This window comes from Antechinus flavipes, chromosome 2 (assembly GCF_016432865.1).
Source record: "Antechinus flavipes isolate AdamAnt ecotype Samford, QLD, Australia chromosome 2, AdamAnt_v2, whole genome shotgun sequence".
Classification (NCBI taxonomy): domain Eukaryota; kingdom Metazoa; phylum Chordata; class Mammalia; order Dasyuromorphia; family Dasyuridae; genus Antechinus; species Antechinus flavipes.
This window is the reverse complement of record NC_067399.1, coordinates 423,392,272-423,412,398: the sequence shown is the minus strand read 5'-3', so window position 1 is coordinate 423,412,398 and position 20,127 is coordinate 423,392,272. Positions and strand designations below refer to the sequence as shown.

General features: G+C 37.4%; 1 protein-coding gene across 3 annotated transcripts in view; it reads right to left on the bottom strand.

Annotated features, from left to right (window-relative positions):
* The window catches only part of KCNIP1 (potassium voltage-gated channel interacting protein 1), a 576,971-nt gene that overhangs the window by 335,193 nt on the left and 221,651 nt on the right, over positions 1 to 20,127 (bottom strand). Inside the window, exon 1 of one of the 3 annotated variants that reach the window (XM_051978890.1) lies at positions 14,709 to 16,565. The exons of 1 other annotated variant lie outside the window; for it this stretch is intronic. In XM_051978890.1, coding sequence (XP_051834850.1) covers positions 14,709 to 14,769 — 61 coding nt within the window. In that variant the 5' untranslated portion in view covers positions 14,770 to 16,565. Of the gene's footprint in view, positions 1 to 14,708; positions 16,566 to 20,127 lie in introns of those variants that run through there. One more of the 3 variants, XM_051978892.1, reaches the window with a different exon arrangement.

Sequence of the window (20,127 nt, the reverse complement as noted above, 5' to 3'; positions counted from 1 at the left end):
TTCCCTTCTTTTAGGATCCCTTTGGTCTACAGACCCAGTGGTTATACTGTTGGAGCAAAGGGTATGCACAGTTTTATATCTCTTTGGGCATAGTTCCAAATTGCTCATAACTCCACCAACAATATATTAATCTGACCTCTAGTTAATTCTGTATCCAACTGCCTATTGGATAAATTGATCTGGATGTCCAGTAGAGATCTTAAATTCAATATATTCAAAACTGAGCTCATTATCTTTCCTTCCAAATTCTCTCTTTTTCCAATCTTTCTTATTGCTGTCAAAGGTGTCACTTTCCTTCCAGTCACTTAAGCTTGCAACCTAAGTATCATCTTCAATTCTTCACTTTATCTCATCCCACCTCTATATCCAATTTATTGCAAAGTTCTGTTGACTTTATCTTCATGCTATCTTTAGTGTATGCCCCCTTCTCTCCTTTCCTAAAGCAGGATCTCAATATCTCACACCTAGATTATTGCAATAATTTGATGCTTGGTTGGTCTCCCTACCTCAAATCTCTTCCTATTCCAAACCATTTTCCATTCAACTGCCAAAGCTGTTTTGTTAAGATGCAGATCTGATTATGTGGGTTCTCATACTCAGTAAACTACAGTGGATACCTATAATCTCCAAGATCAAATATAACATCAAATAAAAAACATTCAGAACCCTCTATTACCTTTATTCCCCCCATACAACATTTCTAGTTTTCTTACACCTTATATTCTCCCATGCTCTTTGGGATTTGGTGATACTTCCCTCCTTGCCATTCACCGATTGAACAAGACATTTCATCTCCTGTCTAAAGATATTTTCATTGGCTTTCTCACATGCATAACTGAACTCACTAAACCACACACACATACACACACACACACACACACACACACATATTTATATATTACATATCTCCTCATTAAAATGTAAGTATCTTGAGGGTAGGAACTATTTCATTTTTGTATTTATATTCCCAATCTCTAGCATAGTACCTAGCAAATAGTAGATTCTTAATAAATATAAATTTCTTGATTAATCTCTATTTGTATCTGTATGCATATTGATTATGTGTTTGTGAGTGTATACCTGTATGTATACATATGTTTACAAACATAATATGAAAATTAACTATATAAACTATAATTTTGATGTGGTTATATTTGCATATTAGTATAGTACCTAATACACAGTACTTATCATAGCAAGTACTTAACAAATGATTTTTCATTCATTCATTCATATACAGGCTATAAAATCACTAGTTATAAATGACTTCATAAGAATTAATTTGAGGCATGGTTTGGAGTAAGTGGCCATTGAAGTTCATTCCAATTCTAAGATTTTCTGATTCTCTGGTCTGTATCCCCTTAATCATCACTCTCAAACTCAGTGCTACTCCCTGCTCCCAGAACAACAGAAAGGGGACATGATGCTACTTCTGATAATAATAATTATAATTAAGAGGATTTTGCCTGAGGTTTTTTTGGCTGAAATTTCCCAAGTAATAAAATGTGAGGATGGCCCTTTTTTATCCTGGATATAATGATAGAAAGGCCTTCCCACATAGAATGAGGATTCAACTGGTTGTTCTTCCCTTCTCTTTTCTTCTTTTTCTTCCTTTAGCATCAACTTAATAAACATAAAAAGGTCTGAAATGCCTTCAAAGGCTGGCAAGAAGCATCAACCAGAGCGATTGTAGTAACAGTGGCAGCAGCAGGGATAGGTTGGCAGCAAGGAAAGTTATCAGCTTCAGAGAGAGCAAGGCCACTGGAAAGAAGAACATGCTTGGCCCATTAGAAGGGATAGATAAAATAGACAATTAGTAGCATTTCAAAAACTGTTTATGTTTCAGTGAGGCTTGACTACTAACCTTCCAAAATGATTGTGAAAGGAGTAATGTTCCTAGACTCTATTTTAATCATTCTGTAATGCATATTGTGATTTTTATTTTTACTCTTTTGTGGGGGGAGGGGCATCAGAATAAAGGATATGTTCTGTACACAATTCATATTGAAACATTATATATATATATATATTTTTAAAAAACACCTTATCCCACTCCCTTTTTTCAAGGAAACTCTAACCTGGAACTCAAATTAGAGTTGACCTTATAATGACCAGGGTGGAAGCAATAAGTCAACGAATGTGAGAAGAGAGGAGTCTACTTTTAATATTTGAGAAATCAGACTTTATCACTGGATCCTGTTCAAAATTTCATATCTGGGCACAAAGGAGGAAAGTGAAGATATTATGCTCCCCTGAGAGTCCCAGCAGAAGTTACTTTTAAGTCTTCATGCTACAAAATTATCTATGGGAAAACAAAAATAAAATAGAGAACAGTATAAGGCAGCATACCATCCAGTGCTAAATTTTGTGGTACAAGCTTTAAGGTCTATAATTGTTACTCATCACTGTGTGCTATAGTCAGGAGAAATTATTTTTAGAGGAGGTGGAACTCAAGCTAGACCTTGAAGCTGAATAAAAATTGATGAGTGTACAGGACTGGTGAAGATAGATCAGGTGGAAGAAAGAGTATGAGCAAAGTTTTAAAGGAGGGAAGGAGTTTGGCTCATGCAGTGAGACAGGAGTGAGTTATCGAGTAGAAAGTAAGCTGGATTTGATTTCAGAGAATCTAGGTTCAAATTTTAATGTTGCCATTTATTTCCCATGTCACTTTAGGCAAATTATTTACCTCTTTTTAAAACTCATTTTTTTTTTTTTTTTGAAATGCAGGAGAAAAAAAGTTGGCCTAAGTGATCTCTAAGCTAACTCTAAATCTATCATCTTATCCTAGTTGAGTCATACTAAATAACTACAGTATAGCCCAATGATGGCAGACCTTGAGTAACAGGCAGTGAAATTTGAGTTATCTCTGATAATTATAATAACTAACATTTATATAGCATCTACTATATTCTAGGCACTGTGCTAAGCAATTAACAATTTTTATCTCATTTGATCCTCACAACAACCCTGGAAGGTATATGTTATTACTATCCCTATTTTATAGATGAGAAGACTGAGAACAAAAAGTTTTAAGTTTCTTGCCTGGAGGGTACACAGAGTGAGACCAGATAAAAAACTGAGGTCTTAATGACTTAAAACCTGGGGGGAGTTCTACTACTGTCCAATGTAGCTACCTCTAGATGATCAGTAAAGAGCCATTTTACTGGAACAGGAAAATGACAAAATGGAACCGAAATGACAAAATCAAAGTGGAGTATCCTTGGCTTCTTGCCTTTTCTGACTTCTGATCATGACTAGCTAAGGATATTCCTAGATCTCAAAGACTTTGCTTTTAGCAAAAGCTAGGATCTAAATTAAGTCTTACCTCTGCAACTAGCTAGTGTTCTTTCAAGTAAAAATGAGAAACAATACCTAGGATCCCAGATCTAGAGATGGAAAGAACCTCAGAGTTATATAGTCTAAACTTCCCCAAGCTCTACTTTACAGATGAGGAAAACAAAGCCTGGAGAGGTTAAAGGTAGAACATGAACCCCAGTCCTTGGAAATTATAAACACTATTTTTTCTACTGTTCCACACTGGATGGGAACAGCAAGACAAATTTTGCTTAGAAGAATCTCCACAAAATGTGGACTAACCTCAGCAGGGAAATTATTCCATTAAAAGTCTACCAGGCAAGAGGGAAAGTGCAGCTTCAGCTAAATGTGATGCAAATGATGTGGCTTCTGTGCTACAGCTCTGAGCACCTTCCATAATTGCCAAGGATGGTGAAAAGTCTGTCCCCTTCTACTTGGCACAAGGTTTTCTCTGAGCACCAGGAATTGGGTTATGAGCTGGTCCCTGTGCAGTGATCTGTGTGTAGTTGTCTGTAACATATAGGATGTCCTTTCTATTGTTACTTCCAGCAGGACTCGGACCTCCCATCTTCCAGCCCATGGTTCTTATCCCATTAGGCTGTTTTTCATGTCTCAATACCTTCCCCCCCCTCCCCAAATCCAGCCCTCTTTAGAACTTCCTTATTTTTGTTGAGGAAATCACCATCCTTCCTCTCTCCTAGGTTTATAGCCTAGATTCTTTCCTTTCCCTCATCCCACATTTTCAATCAGTTGCCAGGTCTGATAAATTAGCTCTCCATGACTTCTAGATCTGCTCCCTCCTCACCACTTTTACAATTTCTACCTAGTTTAAGCTCCCACCATTTCCCACCAAAATAATCTCCTATCCATTCTCAATTCATCTGCCAAATATGTGGCTTTACTAAGCACAAGTTTGACAGTATATTCTCCTGCTTAATAAACTCTAATGGTTATCTATTACATCTAGGACTAAATGCAAATTTCTCTATTTAGAACTTTGCAACTAAGTTCTAACCTACCTTTCCACTCTTAATATATGCTATTCTATTCCATACACTATTCAATCCAGCCAAATTCTTCTTCTTGTTCCTTACACATAGCATTCCAATTCTAGTTTCCTTGACCATATATAAATTAGTACTTCCTATCTAGGATGTACTCTCTCTTCATTCCCATCTTTTAAGAATTCCTTGTTTCCTTTAAAGTTCAGCTCAAATGCCAGCTCCCACATGAAACCCTCCTTGATTTCCTCAGATTCTAGTGCTTCACTCCCAAATTACCTTTTATTTATTTTCACATATAAATATATACATTTATGTTTTATATACTCACATATATGTTATCAAATGAGATAATAATTGTAAAGCTCTTATCACAGTGCCTGGAACACAGTAAGTACTTTATAGATGTTAGTTTATATGTATACATAAAAATGGATATTTGCATATATAATATGTTAATTATATACACATATATAAATATAACATCTGAGCATTTCTTGCTCTTTTTGAGAAAGGGCATGTTTCTATATATGTGTATTGGGAGATACCATGTTCATATGCTCTTAATATGATGAATGTCACGTGTGTATATAGATAGATAGACAGATAGATAGATATGAAATACAGAAAGAGACAGAGAGAGAGAGAGAGAGAGAGGCCACATTTTGGCCCTTAATGATAATAATAATAATTTTAAAACTTAATAAACACTCATTGATTGATATATGTGGCTAATTGTGCCCACTGATTGGGAAGCTCTCAGTTTTGCTTTTTTCCTGGAATAATCAAGTCAGAACAGTATATCTAAGTCATTGCTAATGAGGGTGTATAACACAAAGAGAGACAACAAATCAGGGAAGTCGTTTACTAAAACATTTCTTGATTCCACATTTTGTTCCTAATAGCTAACATTTATGAATCACTTTCATACATTATCACCTTTGATTTTCACAATAATCTGGTGAACTAGTTGCTGTTGTTTATTTTGCAGATGAAGTAACTGAGGCTTAGAGAAATTGTGATTTGCTCATTCATATGGCTGGAAAGTAGCTGAGGTAGGATTTGAAGCAAAATTTCTCTAATTATGTACTTTCTAATGATCTACACAGAAATACTTGCCTAGTTGTGAGGGCCTCTCACTGTACATCAATTTTTTTCCTAAGGTCCTTATTTTCCAAATAGCTACCAGAGACTTGCTATTAGGTTTTTTTAAACACTGTTCACTTCTAGCCTGATAAATGGGAACATCTGCTCAAGAACGATTATGCAGAGCTTTGCGGTACTTCTCCCAATAGGGAAACCTGGGCTTCTCATTTTCACTGTTTTTTTTCCATGATTTTGAGTCAGATAGTATGTCACAAAGATTACAATAGCATGAGCAACAATGTTCCAGGGAAACAACTCTCCAAACACAAAAAAAGTGGGGAAAGGGGGAGACTGAATGAATGCACCATTTTGAAAAACACAAGAATTATTAGTTTGGGTCATTTTTAAACTCTGCCTGAAAACTCCTAGTGATGGGAAGCTCCTTATCTTACTGGATAGACCATTCTTTTCTTTTAGAATTATAGTTAAGATATTTTCTTTATTCTTAGCTGCTTAATTTCAGCTCCCACCCATTGTTTCTAGTTCTGCCCCCTAGGACCAAATAGAACAAACCTAATTCTTCTTTAGCATGATAGCTCTTCATATATTTGAATATAGCTGTCAATCTATTTCCCCCATATATATACAAGTTTCATCCTGAGTTCAGTGTATATATATCTAGGGAGGTTTCTAGTACTCTTAAATCATTCTCATTGTCCAAGGCTTCTCAATATCCTTTTTTAAATTGTGGCATGCAGGAAGGAATACTGCAGATAACAGGATAGTGGAACTCCTTCCTCTTAATTCTGAATATTACATTTTTATTAATGAAGTCTAAGATTGCAATAACTTTTTGGCAACTATGTAATTAGATTATGTTGTATTTGCAATACACTAAAATCCCCAAATTAGAACTGTTTTGTGTTTTTTTGTGTATTCTTGGCTTTCTTTTTAATGAATTCCTGCTACTATTTTATACTTACCCTCCATTATCTGTCTTTGTTTCCATTTTGTGTACATGTCTGTTAAATATTATGGTTCATTGATGAATTCCCTGTCTAGCATATGACCAACTTTAGTTAGGTATCCTTTTCTTTCCTCATCAGAATTGCTTGTGTTTGCATCTGAGTAAATCATTTTTTTTTTCCTTTCAGTTTTACACATAGGAGTTGCCTTGGCTATGTGAATTCCCTATCAATCTCTCACACCATTATATTTTATTAAAAATTTTTAAAAAATCATTGATGTTTTCTGTTTATTATATCACCATAGTATTTTATATATTCCTCTCTCTCTCTTCCTCCCTGAAAGCTATTCCATATGACAAATAATTTTTTAAAGAGAGAAAGATCAATATGAGAAAGTCCAAAAATACATGAATGTGTAAATGACTGTGGACATCCCACCTCCATGAAGGAGTAGGTTAGCTATATTTTCTTATGTCTTTTCATTTGAGTCTGCTTGAGCTTTATTATTTTGTTTCATTCAACATTAATTTTTTGGTGTGCCACTGTTCTTTTCATTTATATTGTACTTACTATGTACACTGTTTTCTTCACTCTGTTTACTTCAGTTTGCATCAGTTCATATTGGTCTTTGCATGCTTTCCTATATTCATTGCATTCATCATTTCTTATAGTATAGTAAAATGCAGATTGTACAGTAAAATGCACAAATTGTTCTCTAATAGATGGCCATATTTTTCCTCAAATCTTAGCTATCATACAAAAAAGTGGTGCTACACATATTTTGGAGTGTGTGGGGACTTCTTAGCAATGGTTTCCTAGGTATACAATGCCACTAATAGAGCCTTTGGTTCAAAGGCTAATATTTTAGTCATTTTATTTGCATAATTCCAAATAGATTTCCAAAATAGTTATGTTATTTAACAGATGCATAAACAATGTATAAATGTGTCTATCTTTCCACAACACCACCATTGAGTAATGGAATTTTTTATCATTTTTGGCCAATTTTCAAGAAGTAAGGTGAGACCTTAGAGTTGTTTTGATTTGCATTTTTGTTAGTGATTTTGAGCATTTTTCCCCATGTGGTTGTGAGTATTTTGAAGTTCTTTTCACCATTTATTTACCGGGAACAACTAATTGTCATACACACACATATACATATACATACATATACACATATATCTTGGATACCAGACCCTTCTCAGAAAAAATCAGTAATTCATTCTCAAAGGCTTGCTAACCTTTCTGGATCAAGTATCCCTTGCAGCCTCTTAGAGTATAGAGTCTTATTGATCCTTTCTCTAAATTCAATCTCTCCAAATCTAGAGCATCCATTACACAATACCCAGAGCTTACCCTCCTGATATTTCACAAAAGTATACATTTCTAACCTCTGAGGCTAAGATTATGGGGAACTTTCATGCTGTCAGTTCTTTCTCAAATTCCTCTCTTCCTCTTTGTGTGGCACCAAGGTAGAGTTGTAGGGAAGCTTCTTATCATTTCATATTCAAAAGTTAGAGATATGTTAGAACATCCTAATTTTTCCTAATCAATCCCTCAGCGAATATCCACAATTTACTGAAAATTTTTGAATCTATATTCAACATGTTTTTAAATCAGACCTTTTCTTCATAGAAACACAGATGGAAGGAACCTCTGACAATATTGAGGCCACTGGTTCTCCAAGGGGATTCTAGGAGTTTCCTAGGTATGTCAAAAATTATGTTTCATTACAAGGCAATTGAAGGTCTCTTGACTCCAGTAGCAATTCTTCACACAAAAGAAGAATATTATATTATGAGCAAAGTAGTTTGGGAATCATAGAAGCCCAAAAAGTTGAAGCCATTTGAATGAAGCCACACAGTAATATAACTGGGGTTTCAACTCAGTTTGCCTAACTTTAACTATATGACTCTTTCCATGATAACACTGTGGTTGCCAATCCATTTTCCTCTCGGTTGTTTCTCTTCTGATACAGCTACTATAAACACTCCCTATGATATGGACACATCATAGGTAGGGAAATATTTTCTGTTTTGTTTTCTCAACTTTTTTCCTAAATTAGAAAGAAGTACAAGACATTTAATAAATAAAGTCAATTCAAAACCACTAGACCAAATACCAGGCTTCATTCCAAATAGAGTGCTGGTGGCTGAAATTTTTGCAGGAAACAAACTTTTGTTGTTGGTTTCACAACTCTATAAAATATTGGATGGCAATTGATATCATCATCCTCATAACCATTGTTGTTATGGCCATCATTATTTCACTGTAAATTCTATGAAAGGACTCCCCAAGCCCCAATAACAGTGCATTCCATCTCAATATTTCTATATATGTATAACATAATATATATATATACATACACACATGTTTGTATGTATATTCATATACAAATGTGTATAATTATGTATCATATGTATTTTATATATACATTTGCATATATATACTTTATATAAATTTCTGTAGAACATAAGCTCCTTGAAAGCAGAATCTGTTTTGCTTTTGCCTTCATGTCTGCCTCACTCAGCATACTGTCCACTACCTTCTAAGTGATTTTTGATTGAATTATTGACTAATTAATTTAATTCACACTTTTTGGGGTCATGAGCAGCCACTATGCTTAAGGCATTCTGCTAGGTGCTATAAGGACAGAGATAAAGAGTAGATTCTGAGTTCATTGACATGTAATTAGGTAGGGCAGTGGGGTAGATGAACTTGCATACCACTTCAGACACTCTTTAGCTGTGTGAGCCTGGACAAATCATGTAATCTTTCAGTATCTCAGTTTTCTCATCTGTAAAATGGGAATCATAATTGTTCCTACCCCCAGGGTTGTTGTGAATATCAAATGAAATAATTTATTAAAAGTGCTTTGTCAGCTTTAGGACCCCATATAAATGATAGCTTTTATTATTACATAGGAAACTCTCAAGGGTGAAAATTTCTTTTCCCAATGAAGGTAGGCATCTTCTTCATAACTTCCAGTTTTAGATAGTTGCTGGAACCCTGAGAGGTAAGATGACTTATCCTTGGTCACACAACTAGAAAGTTTCAGAGACAGGATTTGATTCCAGATCTTCCTAGCTATAAGGTCAATCATCCATCCATTATGCTATGCCATAGGGGAGATAAACATGAGTATGATCCAATCCATTCTCCACATGTAGATGGTCATCTAGCTGAAGATCTATGATTCATAGGAAGGAGGAATGGTTTCTGGCTGGAAGGAAAAGGGTTGATCAGAATGTTTTCATGTAGGATATAGCCCATGAGCTGTACCTAGAAGTTCCAAGAGTATTAAACAGAGGGAGATGTCCATCAGTGGGGAGAAAATTCCATGCAGCCAAGTGAATGAATAAACAAAGGCAAAACCCACAAATGTATCTCAATGTATCTCAAGAAGCTGAAAAAAATAATAAAATTGGGTTTTAATTTGAACATGTCCTCAAATGCAGCAAGTGCCCTTTATAGAAACCACGTGGGGAAAATCCCATTTCTTAGAACTCTCAGGGTACACTTAAGGGTATACAGGGAAAGGAGGCAAAAGACCAGTGGTCTGAGAATCAGGAGACTGAAGCTTTAATATCAGCTCTTTAGTCTCCTGCAAGCTGTGTGACCTGGGGCAAATTATTTAATTTCTCTGGATATATTTTTAAAATGAGGGGAGGGTGAGCAGAAAAGAGTCTAATGAACACACAACCCTTCTACCACTAAGATTCTGATTCTCTTTATTTTGATTTTAAAATTCTCTAGGAATCTGAAGTTGACTAGAGTTGCTTTGTCATTTCCTGTTGCTTACAGTAAAAATCTATTGTGACTCAATTCTATTAGAATTCCTCCTAAGCATGCTCCTCCCCTGTGCATACATGGCTGCAAGCTCACTTTCACACACATGCAAAGCATCTATCTGATTCCTTTTTTCATTACCCAGGCCATAGACTGCCCCTCCACCTCCCCACCCCCTTCATCAAACACACAGACACACAGGTACACTCAGTGGTGAGAACAACAAGCCTTTGGAAATTTACAACTGGACTTGAGATTTGCAGAATAAGCCAATGTTACCCAGTGGAGTGGCACTTTCCAAATCTAAATGATGTATAAATAAAAGTCCCAAAGGACTCTGAAACAACAAATGCAGCCCCAAAATTAGTTAAGGGGAAAGAATGTAAACACATTTGAATTACCTGAGCTAAATAATGAAAAGGCTAAAAGAGAAGGTATTTGTTGATGCTGAAAGCTGAAAACCCAGAACAAATACTTCATAAAATCTCTACCTTTCTCAATGTCTCATGTAGTTCCAACAAGTGCCAAATAAAAATGATTTGGACAATATAATTATCTTTAATATATTTGAAGAGAAAAACTCAAGGTAATAGGCATGTCAGCTGGCAGTGGACTGACATCATCAGTATACAGTAGGAGCTATGCAGCAATAGATCCTGAAGTTATGTGGAGACAGTGTCTGCTTTATTTTAAGGTTCAAATCACAGAAAGTTGGAATTAAAAGTTGTTTCTGGAAGGAAGTGCTCAGGGATTATGGCATTAGTGACTGTCTTTCCTAGAATTAGTTTAGTTTGAACCAGGGGTTCTAAATCTTTTTTTATATCATGGATCTCCTTGGCCATCTGGTGAAGACTGTAAGACTCCCCCCCCCCCCAATAATATTTTTGAACACATATGATAAAATATAGAATATTACAAAGAAAACCAATATTACTGAAAGAGAGTTATCAAAAATTTTTTAAAGTTCACAGACCTTAACTCCCTCACCTTTAGGTTAAGAACTCTTTTTCTAGACTTCTTATGACACTAAGCAAGTATTCAAAAATAGGAAGGACCAATCCATAGACTACTATAGGCTCAAAGCTAGAAGAAGCCTTAGAGATCACCTAGTCCCATTCACAGTTGAAAAGTAATCCCTTGTATTGCTAACAAGAGGCCATCCATATTCTGTTTCAGAGCTTCTAGCCAATTCTACTTTTGAACAGCACTAATCATTAAGATTTTGCTCCTTTTCATATATTTAATCAACATCTGTTTCTTTTGTTTGTTCTTGTTTTGTTTCTGAAGCTTCTCATCTCTACTCTTAGTTATCCTCTTGGGGATGAAGCAAAGCAAAATTCCATATAACAGCCCTCCAGGTGCTTGAAGTAACTGTCATCTCTCTCCTAAGTCTTCTCTTCTCCAGGAGAGAATGATTTGGGTTCCTTTAATTGACCCTGTTACAATGGTGTGACCTCCAGACTTCTTACTATTCAGGTTGTTCTCTTCCAAACATGCTCGGTTTAACAATGTTCTTCCTAAGATGTGGCTTCCAAAACTGAATGATACTTCAGATAGTCTTACCCAGAGTAGAAGGCAGCAAAGACTACTTGTCACCTTCTAGCTGGAGCTGAGTTCTTGAAACAGGTCCCCAGACTCACAGTAACTACTTTGCCAGGAGTTTGACTATGACAAGAATGTAATCTGAAATACAAGGTAGAGCATCTTAAAAATCCTTTCATAGGGACAGATGCAGGGCCCCACCAGCTTTAGTGTAGCTTGGACAAGCAGATAATACTAAATTATATTGAGGAAGTTTGTGTGACACAGGAATAACCAGAGGGGCATGAAGATAGGGGATAAGGGGACCATGTGGCTTCTTAAAAGCCTGTATTAAAAGCCTGTTTTGAGAGGTTAATCAGTGGTCCTCAAAGTGTAGTCCAAAGAATTGTTGGGGTTTCTGAAACCCTTTCAGAGGGTCTACAAATTCAAAATCATTTTTTATTTCTAATATAGTAAATAACTATAAATATAAACCATGTGAACAAAAACTCTTTGAACAGATCCTTGATAGTTTTTTTTTTTTTTAACAATATGAAGATACTGAGAACAAAAGTTTGAGAAACACTGGTGACTCTCTTTCTCTCTCTCTCTCTCTCTCTCTCTCTCTCTCTCTCTCTCTCTCTCTCTCTCTCTCTCTCTCTCTCTCTCTGACTTTTTATTCATTATCCCAAGAATTTTATATGGGGAGAGGGAGGCAGAGGAGGGAGAAGAGAAGGAAGAGAGGAAAAGGGGGAAAGTTCCATTGAAGCCACAGAAAATGAAAACTTTAAAAAAGCTCCTAAGTCTCAATAGTTCTCATCTTTTCTCTTTAACGTTGCATTTCTGCTGTCCTCAAAGAAGTGACCAATGAAGAGAAGGTCAGATATTTATATACACTCAACTTGTAAAGATCAGCATCATAATGAGATGGAAAGAGAAATAGACTTGGGGCCCAAAGATCAGGGCTCGAATCTTGGGTTTTGCCACCCACTGCTTGTGTGATTTGGGATAAATTTCTGGGCTTCAGATTCTTCATCGGTTAAATGAAAGGACTGGACTGGCTAAGCTCTGAGGTCTCTTCAAGCTCCCAGTTCTATGGTCTCATTAAGTATTTGCTTATGTTCCCCTATATAGAAAAGCATTAGTGGAGAGAGTAGGAATTGGGATTGGAGTCAGTAGTTCAAGTCTCACCTCAGACACTAGCTGTATGACCATGTGCAAGCCATTTAACCTCATTAAGCCTCAATTTTCCTATCTGTAAAATGAGGAGATTTGCCTCAATGGCCTCTCAGAGGTCACTTCCAGGTCTCAATCTACAATCCTCTCATCCTGGGGGCACATTCTGGTTTCACAGTATTAGGCCAAGCCATGTAATTCTATAATTGGCACCACTTTCAAATTTCAGCTTTCCTTCCTTCTGATTTCATGCTGACTTGACTTTATTTAGCTTTCAAAGGATGGATGGAAATTCCAGTCCTACTTGTTTCCCTACCCAATATTAAACCAATGTCCCTCACCATCTAATTGTACTGGAAACAGGTTACCCAAAACAGGCATGCAGGTCCTATGAAAGTTCCACTGTCTGGACCAGGCCCAATGAAACTGCTACCCTCAGCCCTTATTGAGCAGATCATCTCACGAATGGTACAAAGAATTCTCTAAAGGGAGACAAATCCAATGGGACTGAGACTTCTACTTAATGATGGCTACAGAGGCATTTAAAGCAGGCAAATCTTTTCAAGGGCATTTTTAAAAAAGTTCATGTGGTACCTAAGGGTGCATCACTGTTCCCTTGTACTTAATATCATTAAGCAATACATGGATGCGACTAAGGACTTAATCAAAACACAGACTCCCACATTTCATCATGGTCACTGAGTTGACAAAACTCTCTGGGTATAACTTATAGGCATTAAGAAATTCTTTGGAAAATCTCTAGCATGGTTACTCATTTAAAAAACAAAACAAAACAAAATTTAAACTTTTCAGCATTCTATTTCCTCCTTGTCTGTTTCTAGCTGCAAGAAAATACTGACATATTGGTGATGTGGTTCCTTTGGCCCTGACTAGATGAATGCTCCCCAACCCAACTCAAAGAAGATAACAGCTTCTCCTAGCTTGATCTGGAAGCTCCTGTCAATTTCCTAGTTCAGGCCACCCCTCCTAGGGAGCAGAAAACTCTGCAGAAGAACAGAAAAATGAAAAGTGTCCCTCAGCAGAGGAGGTATAGTTACAGAAGTTCCTAGGGAGAAAAGGGAGTTGAGGTTCAGGAGGAGCTTTTGACTCAGCCCGATTTATTTATTTTTCAGTCCCACCCCCTACTGTCCCTTCTAACTTCCTGTTGGATCCCCTGATGTTTTTCGTTAAACCCCATGCTTAGATGAAGCAGAAATGAAGCCTCTATTTGACCTGCTTGCTACTGACTTCCTGAGAAGGGCGGAACAGGAGCTCTGAGTATCTTATCCCACCAGGCAGCTAATTCGTTTTGGTTTGCAGACAGAAGCTCTCCTTTTCCCTGCTGGGATTCCCATGTCTACAAGCTACCATAGACATGTGTGTGGTCCCTGTGTATAGCTGGTGCTCTGAGATGTCATGGGAACCAGGAGATTTTCGAATGTATTTTTTTATTCTTTAAAATTTCCATCCCATCACCTCTCTCTCTCTCTTTTGGCAGACTTTCAGCCCTTCTCTTCCTCATTTGCCATTTTCTCTCCCTTTTATGATTTGACTGAAGCCAGGGTTCTGGTAGTCCCTGACAGCACCTGTCAGTCCCCCATACACATATCCAAGAATGGCATGGTAAACCGCAAAGGTGAATTACAACCACAACTAGGCAAAACCTGAGTTCCCTCAGTGCTGCTTCTTTCCCCCGTATTCACAAGGAAATCTTGTCTGTATAGGGGACCATACTTGCCCCTCACTTCCACATCCAGGGGTATCGCACATGGTGGTCCCCTTTGCAGCAGCACTCTAGTGATCCCAAAATACAGCTCAAAGGAACAAAAGGTAGTGGAGGAGAGAAGCTTACCTTTGGAGGGTCGCCTTTGTTTGGTCTGCAGAGAGGAGAAGGTGCCCATCACAGCCCCCATGATCACTGGTAGTTGTGTGTTACTTTGGATCTCCTACTTCCCCCGCCCCTCCCCCTCTTTTAGAAAGAGATCAGTTTGGCTTGTCTACTGAAAAAAAAAAAAAGAAGAAGAAGAAGAAGAAAAAGGAAAAGGGAAAGAAAGAAAGAAAGAAAAGGGGGCAGCCAACACTGCAGCTTGGTATTCAGCAAACGTTGGGTTTGTAGATTTTTTTTTCTCCTCTTCAGTCAACACACATGCACTGACTCACACAAGCAGCTGCTCTGTTATCATTCAAAACAGCTCCCCGTCAAATGATAATGCCAGGTAGATTCCCTCAGACCAGGGCTGAAAGCAGATGCATCAAAATATTTACTGGAGCTCAGCCCCATCAACACATCGGGCTAATCCTTACTCGCGTCCCCGATGATGGTGCGAGCCAGTCAGCCAGCCGCCTGTGGGGCTGAGTCTCAATACCTCCCCTCCCCGTGCATACTAAACTCCAGTTCGGGAGGCATGGGGTGGGTCTCCCGGGAGGCATGGGACTGGGGCTGAGTACCAATCATGAATGAATGAGAACCTGCTCAGTGGAAAATGAGAGTGAAGTAGTCGGAGGCAGAGCAGCTGTGCGGAAGGCGCGCTCGCTGTGATTAATAGAGTCTTAAGGAAGCAGGAAATAAAATTGTTGGGGGGGAGGGGGTTGGGAAACCCTCTTCCCTGGCGCATGACCTCCTCCTTCCCCCACCCCAGCAAAGAAATAAGGAAGGTGTCAGACAGCCTGGGGGTAAATTGCCCCACTGCTTGTTTTTTTTTTTTTTTTTTCCCTACTTCCTCACGTGTCAGATGCATGTGCTAAGCTAGCTAATGATAATATCCTCATTGCATACAGTACAGGGTAAAAATGGGCATATATCATCGTGAAGGAGAAGCCTCAGCTATTGGCCTTGTCACCTTTCTCAGTGTAGCAACAATTTTTTTCCCCCAAACCAAAAGATGCAGGGCTGCCTTTAGAGAAAATATATTTTATTAGCGCCTGTCTTTGAAAAGCCATCAGATTTTTCTCTCGAGTTCTAGGGAGCTGAGAGGGGAAAGGGGTTTGGGTCAGAGAAGGCAGATGGAAGAGAAAAACTGAATTAGCTAATCCGCGTTGGGATGAAAGACAATTCTGCCCTCTCATGCCATTGACCACACCCTGGGGTGGGGGAGGCTAGAATACCTTATATATTGAAATATTTACATAAAAAGTGGTGATGGATGAAGCCCAGAATACCTTCTAGGAACTCAAGCCATGCTTCTTAGGGTCACTACATTTATCAGGTTTCTGATGAAGATGATAATCCTGCTAGTGGATAGAGAACCCCAAACTGGGGTACTCTGCAGTGTGCTTTTTGAAGTAAGTTTTTATTTCAAGTCTAATTATGGAATCAGAATATTAAAGGTTGAAGGGATCTCTGAGAACATCTAGTCTTTCATTTTACAGCTGAGAAAACAGGCCTAGAGAGAGAAAATGACTTGCCCAATATCACATAGCTAAGATTGGACTCAAATCCTCCTATGTGTTGTCTAATGTTCTTTTAGCTGCTAGTTGATTTCTGATTTTTTTTTTTTTTTAATTTCTCAGATGTGAGCTTGGTTCCAGGGATATCTATTTGCTTTTGTTTGCTGCCCAAAATTTGGATGATATAAGCTATTTGAAAGACTGTTTGTTAGTAGTGATCCCCTTAATCCCACTAAACGCATAATATATATATACATTAGTGTATGCAGTGACATGTACAGATATAAATATGATACAATGGACATCATCATGAAGAGGTCTAAACCAAGTGCATTAGAAAATATGAAGAGAGAGAGAGAGACAGAGAGAGAGAGAGAGAGAAAGAGAGAAAGAGAGAGAGAGAAAGAGAGAGAGAGAGAGAAACTGCTTTTAAATGGGGGGAATCAGGGATGTTTTCATGGAGGAGAAGAATCTTGAAGAAAGAGGATTTTAACAAGTAACTCTGAAGAGGACATCTTTACCAATCCAGAGAATAGCCCAGATGAATACATGTGAGGCAGGTAGAGTAAGATGGGGATCAGCTAATAGTCCAGGTTGGCTGCACTATGGATTGTATAAAAAAGGAAATTAAGCTAGAAATATAAACTGGAGCTAACTTTTGGGAGGCCTTTAAATGACAGGCTGAGGAGTTTGTATTTTATCCTGAAGAACCACTGAAAGGTTTTTTTTTGTTTGTTTGTTTGTTTTTTGAGAGTTTTTCTTTTCCTTCCTTCCTTCCTTCCTTCTTTCCTTCCTTCCTTCCTTCCTTCCTTCCTTCCTTCCTTCCTTCCTTCCTTCCTTCCTTCCTTCCTTCCTTCCTTCCTTCCTTCCTTCCTTCCTTCCTTCCTTCCTTCCTTCCTTCCTTCCTTCCTAAATTAATATTTCATTGGGCCTGGAGTCAGGAAGACCTGAGGGACAATTACATGTTCTTTGACACTAAGCAAATCATTTAATCTCTCTATTTGTTTCAACTGTAAAATGGGGTTAACAATAGCACACTATCTCAACACACTAAGGTTGTTATGAACTAGCTAATGCCAATGTTCCCGAGCTTCTCTGAATTCTTCATATTTTTGGTTCTTACATTTCCATTATATTCCTATACCATATTTTATTCAGCCATTTTCCATTCAATGAGCTCTTACTTTTCAGTTTTTGCTACCATAGAAAAGTGGTGCAATTTTATATATGTAAGGCTTTCCCCTCTTTCTTTGATCTTCCTGAGGCACATAAATAATAGTGCCACCCTTAGGTGAAAGGGCAAAGAGCTTAATGTCTTTTCTGCTATAATTCCACATTCTTTTTCAGAACAGGGGAAACACATCACAGCTTTCCCAACAGCTCATCAATGTGCCAGTTTTCCTACAGGTACTCCAGCATTTATCTTTTAATTCTCTTATGATCTTGCCAATCTGATAGGTATGAAGTGAAAACTCAGCTTTAATTGAATCTAACTTATTTTTAGTGATTAGGAACCTCTTTCATATAGTTATTGATAACTTGCATTTCTTCTTTAGAAAACTACTTGTTCATAGTCTTTAACTACTTACCAATTGGGAGAATGACTCTTGTTCTTATACACTTATATGAGTTTAGGGATGGGCCTTTTCCAAAAGCAATGAGCTATCTGTTTAGTGGAGTTCCAAGTCATTTACAATTTATCTTTTTCCAATAGGAGTGAGAAGAAAGAAAAACAAGAGATACTGGCTGAACTTCTTGTTGGGATTATTATGATGATTTTGGTCTACTCTGGGAAGGTTGTTGAGGTTCTGTGGATGGTAACTCCCAATCACTGATGTTTTTGGGTGCACGTTTCTGGTTTTCATATGCAAGGTCATATGATGAGTCATATGACTGAGAACAAAGACTTTATAAGCTAGGTCTTCTTAAACACCAAGACCAGTACTCCTTCTACTACATGATATTACCTCTGCTGTACTTTGGAAGAAGTATAAATCTTCAGTTTCTGGATTGAAATGGTCTGATTTAATAATAATAATAGCAGTTAGTACTCACATATTTCTTTAGGGTTCACAAAGCACTACACACATACACACATATACATATGATCTTCATTTGACCCTCACAATCATCCTGAAAGGGAGGTGCTCTTATTATCTACATTTTACAGGTTGTGAAACTGAAGCTCAAAGAGTTTGAGTGAATTGCTCAGGGTCACATAGCTAGTAAATATCTATGTAAGGATTCAAAATCAGTCTGAGACACCTAGCTTGAAAAAAAACCATCAGATGTCTGCCCAAATCCGCAGCTTCCCCTCAGAGAACAGTGCCTCCCAAGGAGATAAGGTTGAGTCCATGGGATTTCTGTTTTCTCTGTAAGATGCTTAGTTAATAAATATTCACTGGCCTTCCATGAAAACAAAGTTATTTATACAAAGTTACATATATTCTATCACTTCACTTGTGGCATATTTCATCCTTACCCTTTTCTAGGAGATTCCCATACAAAAAAATCTTGAAAGTTAATATTAAGAATGAGGGAAGAGGGATTATATTAATATAATTAATTAACCACTAAATTTATTTTCAATGCTTTTCCCCATGTTAACAGAAGACTCTTAAATTGCTTCAGGAAAGGGATGTAATTGGCCTTGATTTTATTTTGTTTTGTGTTATTCTCCAAAAGTTTTGCATGTGTAAATCTAGTCTCCTCAGCTAGAATGTGAAAGCTTTGAGGGCAAATTTAGATATAAAAAGCTTGCATCTTTTATTTCTTTTGTGTATTGATCCCATCTCCCCGGTTGTACATCCTAAAAATGCATACATTATAGATATTCAACAGATTCTTCGTAGATTCTTTTTTTTTTTTAAAGCTTTTTATTTACTAAACATATGCACAGAGAATTTTTAAACATTGACCCTCGCATAGCCTTGTATTTCAGATTTTCCTCTCCTCCCCCCCACTCCTCCTAGATGGCAAGCAATCCTCTTCATAGATTCTTATAGCTGGAAGGGATCTCATAAGCATCTAGTACAAGCCACACCTGAGCAGGAATTCCTTGAGAACACACCAGCCAAGTGATAATTCAACTACCACTCATGGAGCTCAGGTGATAGAGAATTCATTGCCTCCTTAGGCAGCCTATTCCATCTCCGGTTAGCTGTGGTTGTTAGGATGCTTTTTTCCACCCTTCTATTGAACTGAAATATAGTTCTCTGCATCTTCCACTTGTTGCTCCTGGTTATACCCTCTGGGGCCACTCAGAACAAATCTAATCCCTCTTCCACATGACAGCCTTTCAAATGCTTGAAGACAGCTAAATGGGGATAATAATACCTGCAATACTTGTCTCATAGGAATTGTTCAAATACAATGAAGAAGATAAAGCATTTTACAAACCTTTGAGATGATATAAATTCCACGTATTTTTCTCATTAGGCTAAACATCTCCAGGTTTTTCAAATAATCCTCATAAGGCAGGGTTGATTCTAAGTCCTTTCACCATTTCAGTCACCCTCTATTCTTCTCATTTCAACTTGAGTGTATCTTACCTAAAATGCAAACCAGGCCTGAGTATAGGACTTCAGACATGATATAAAGTGGGGGAGAATTATCTCTTATTCTGGACACAATGAAATCTAAGAACTGGGTTAGTCACTGACTTTTGGAGTGATCACGTCATACAGTTGATTTATATAGAGTTTACAGTCGGCTAAAATGTACAGGTCTTTTCTGTCACCAACAAGTTTGGCCATGTCCTTCACATTCTGTATTTGTGAACTTGACTTGAGTTTATTTTAGGGATTTATATTTGTATCTAATAAGTTTTATCGTTTTAAATTCAATCCATTGTTTTTCCTTGTCAAGATATTTACTTTTTTGAA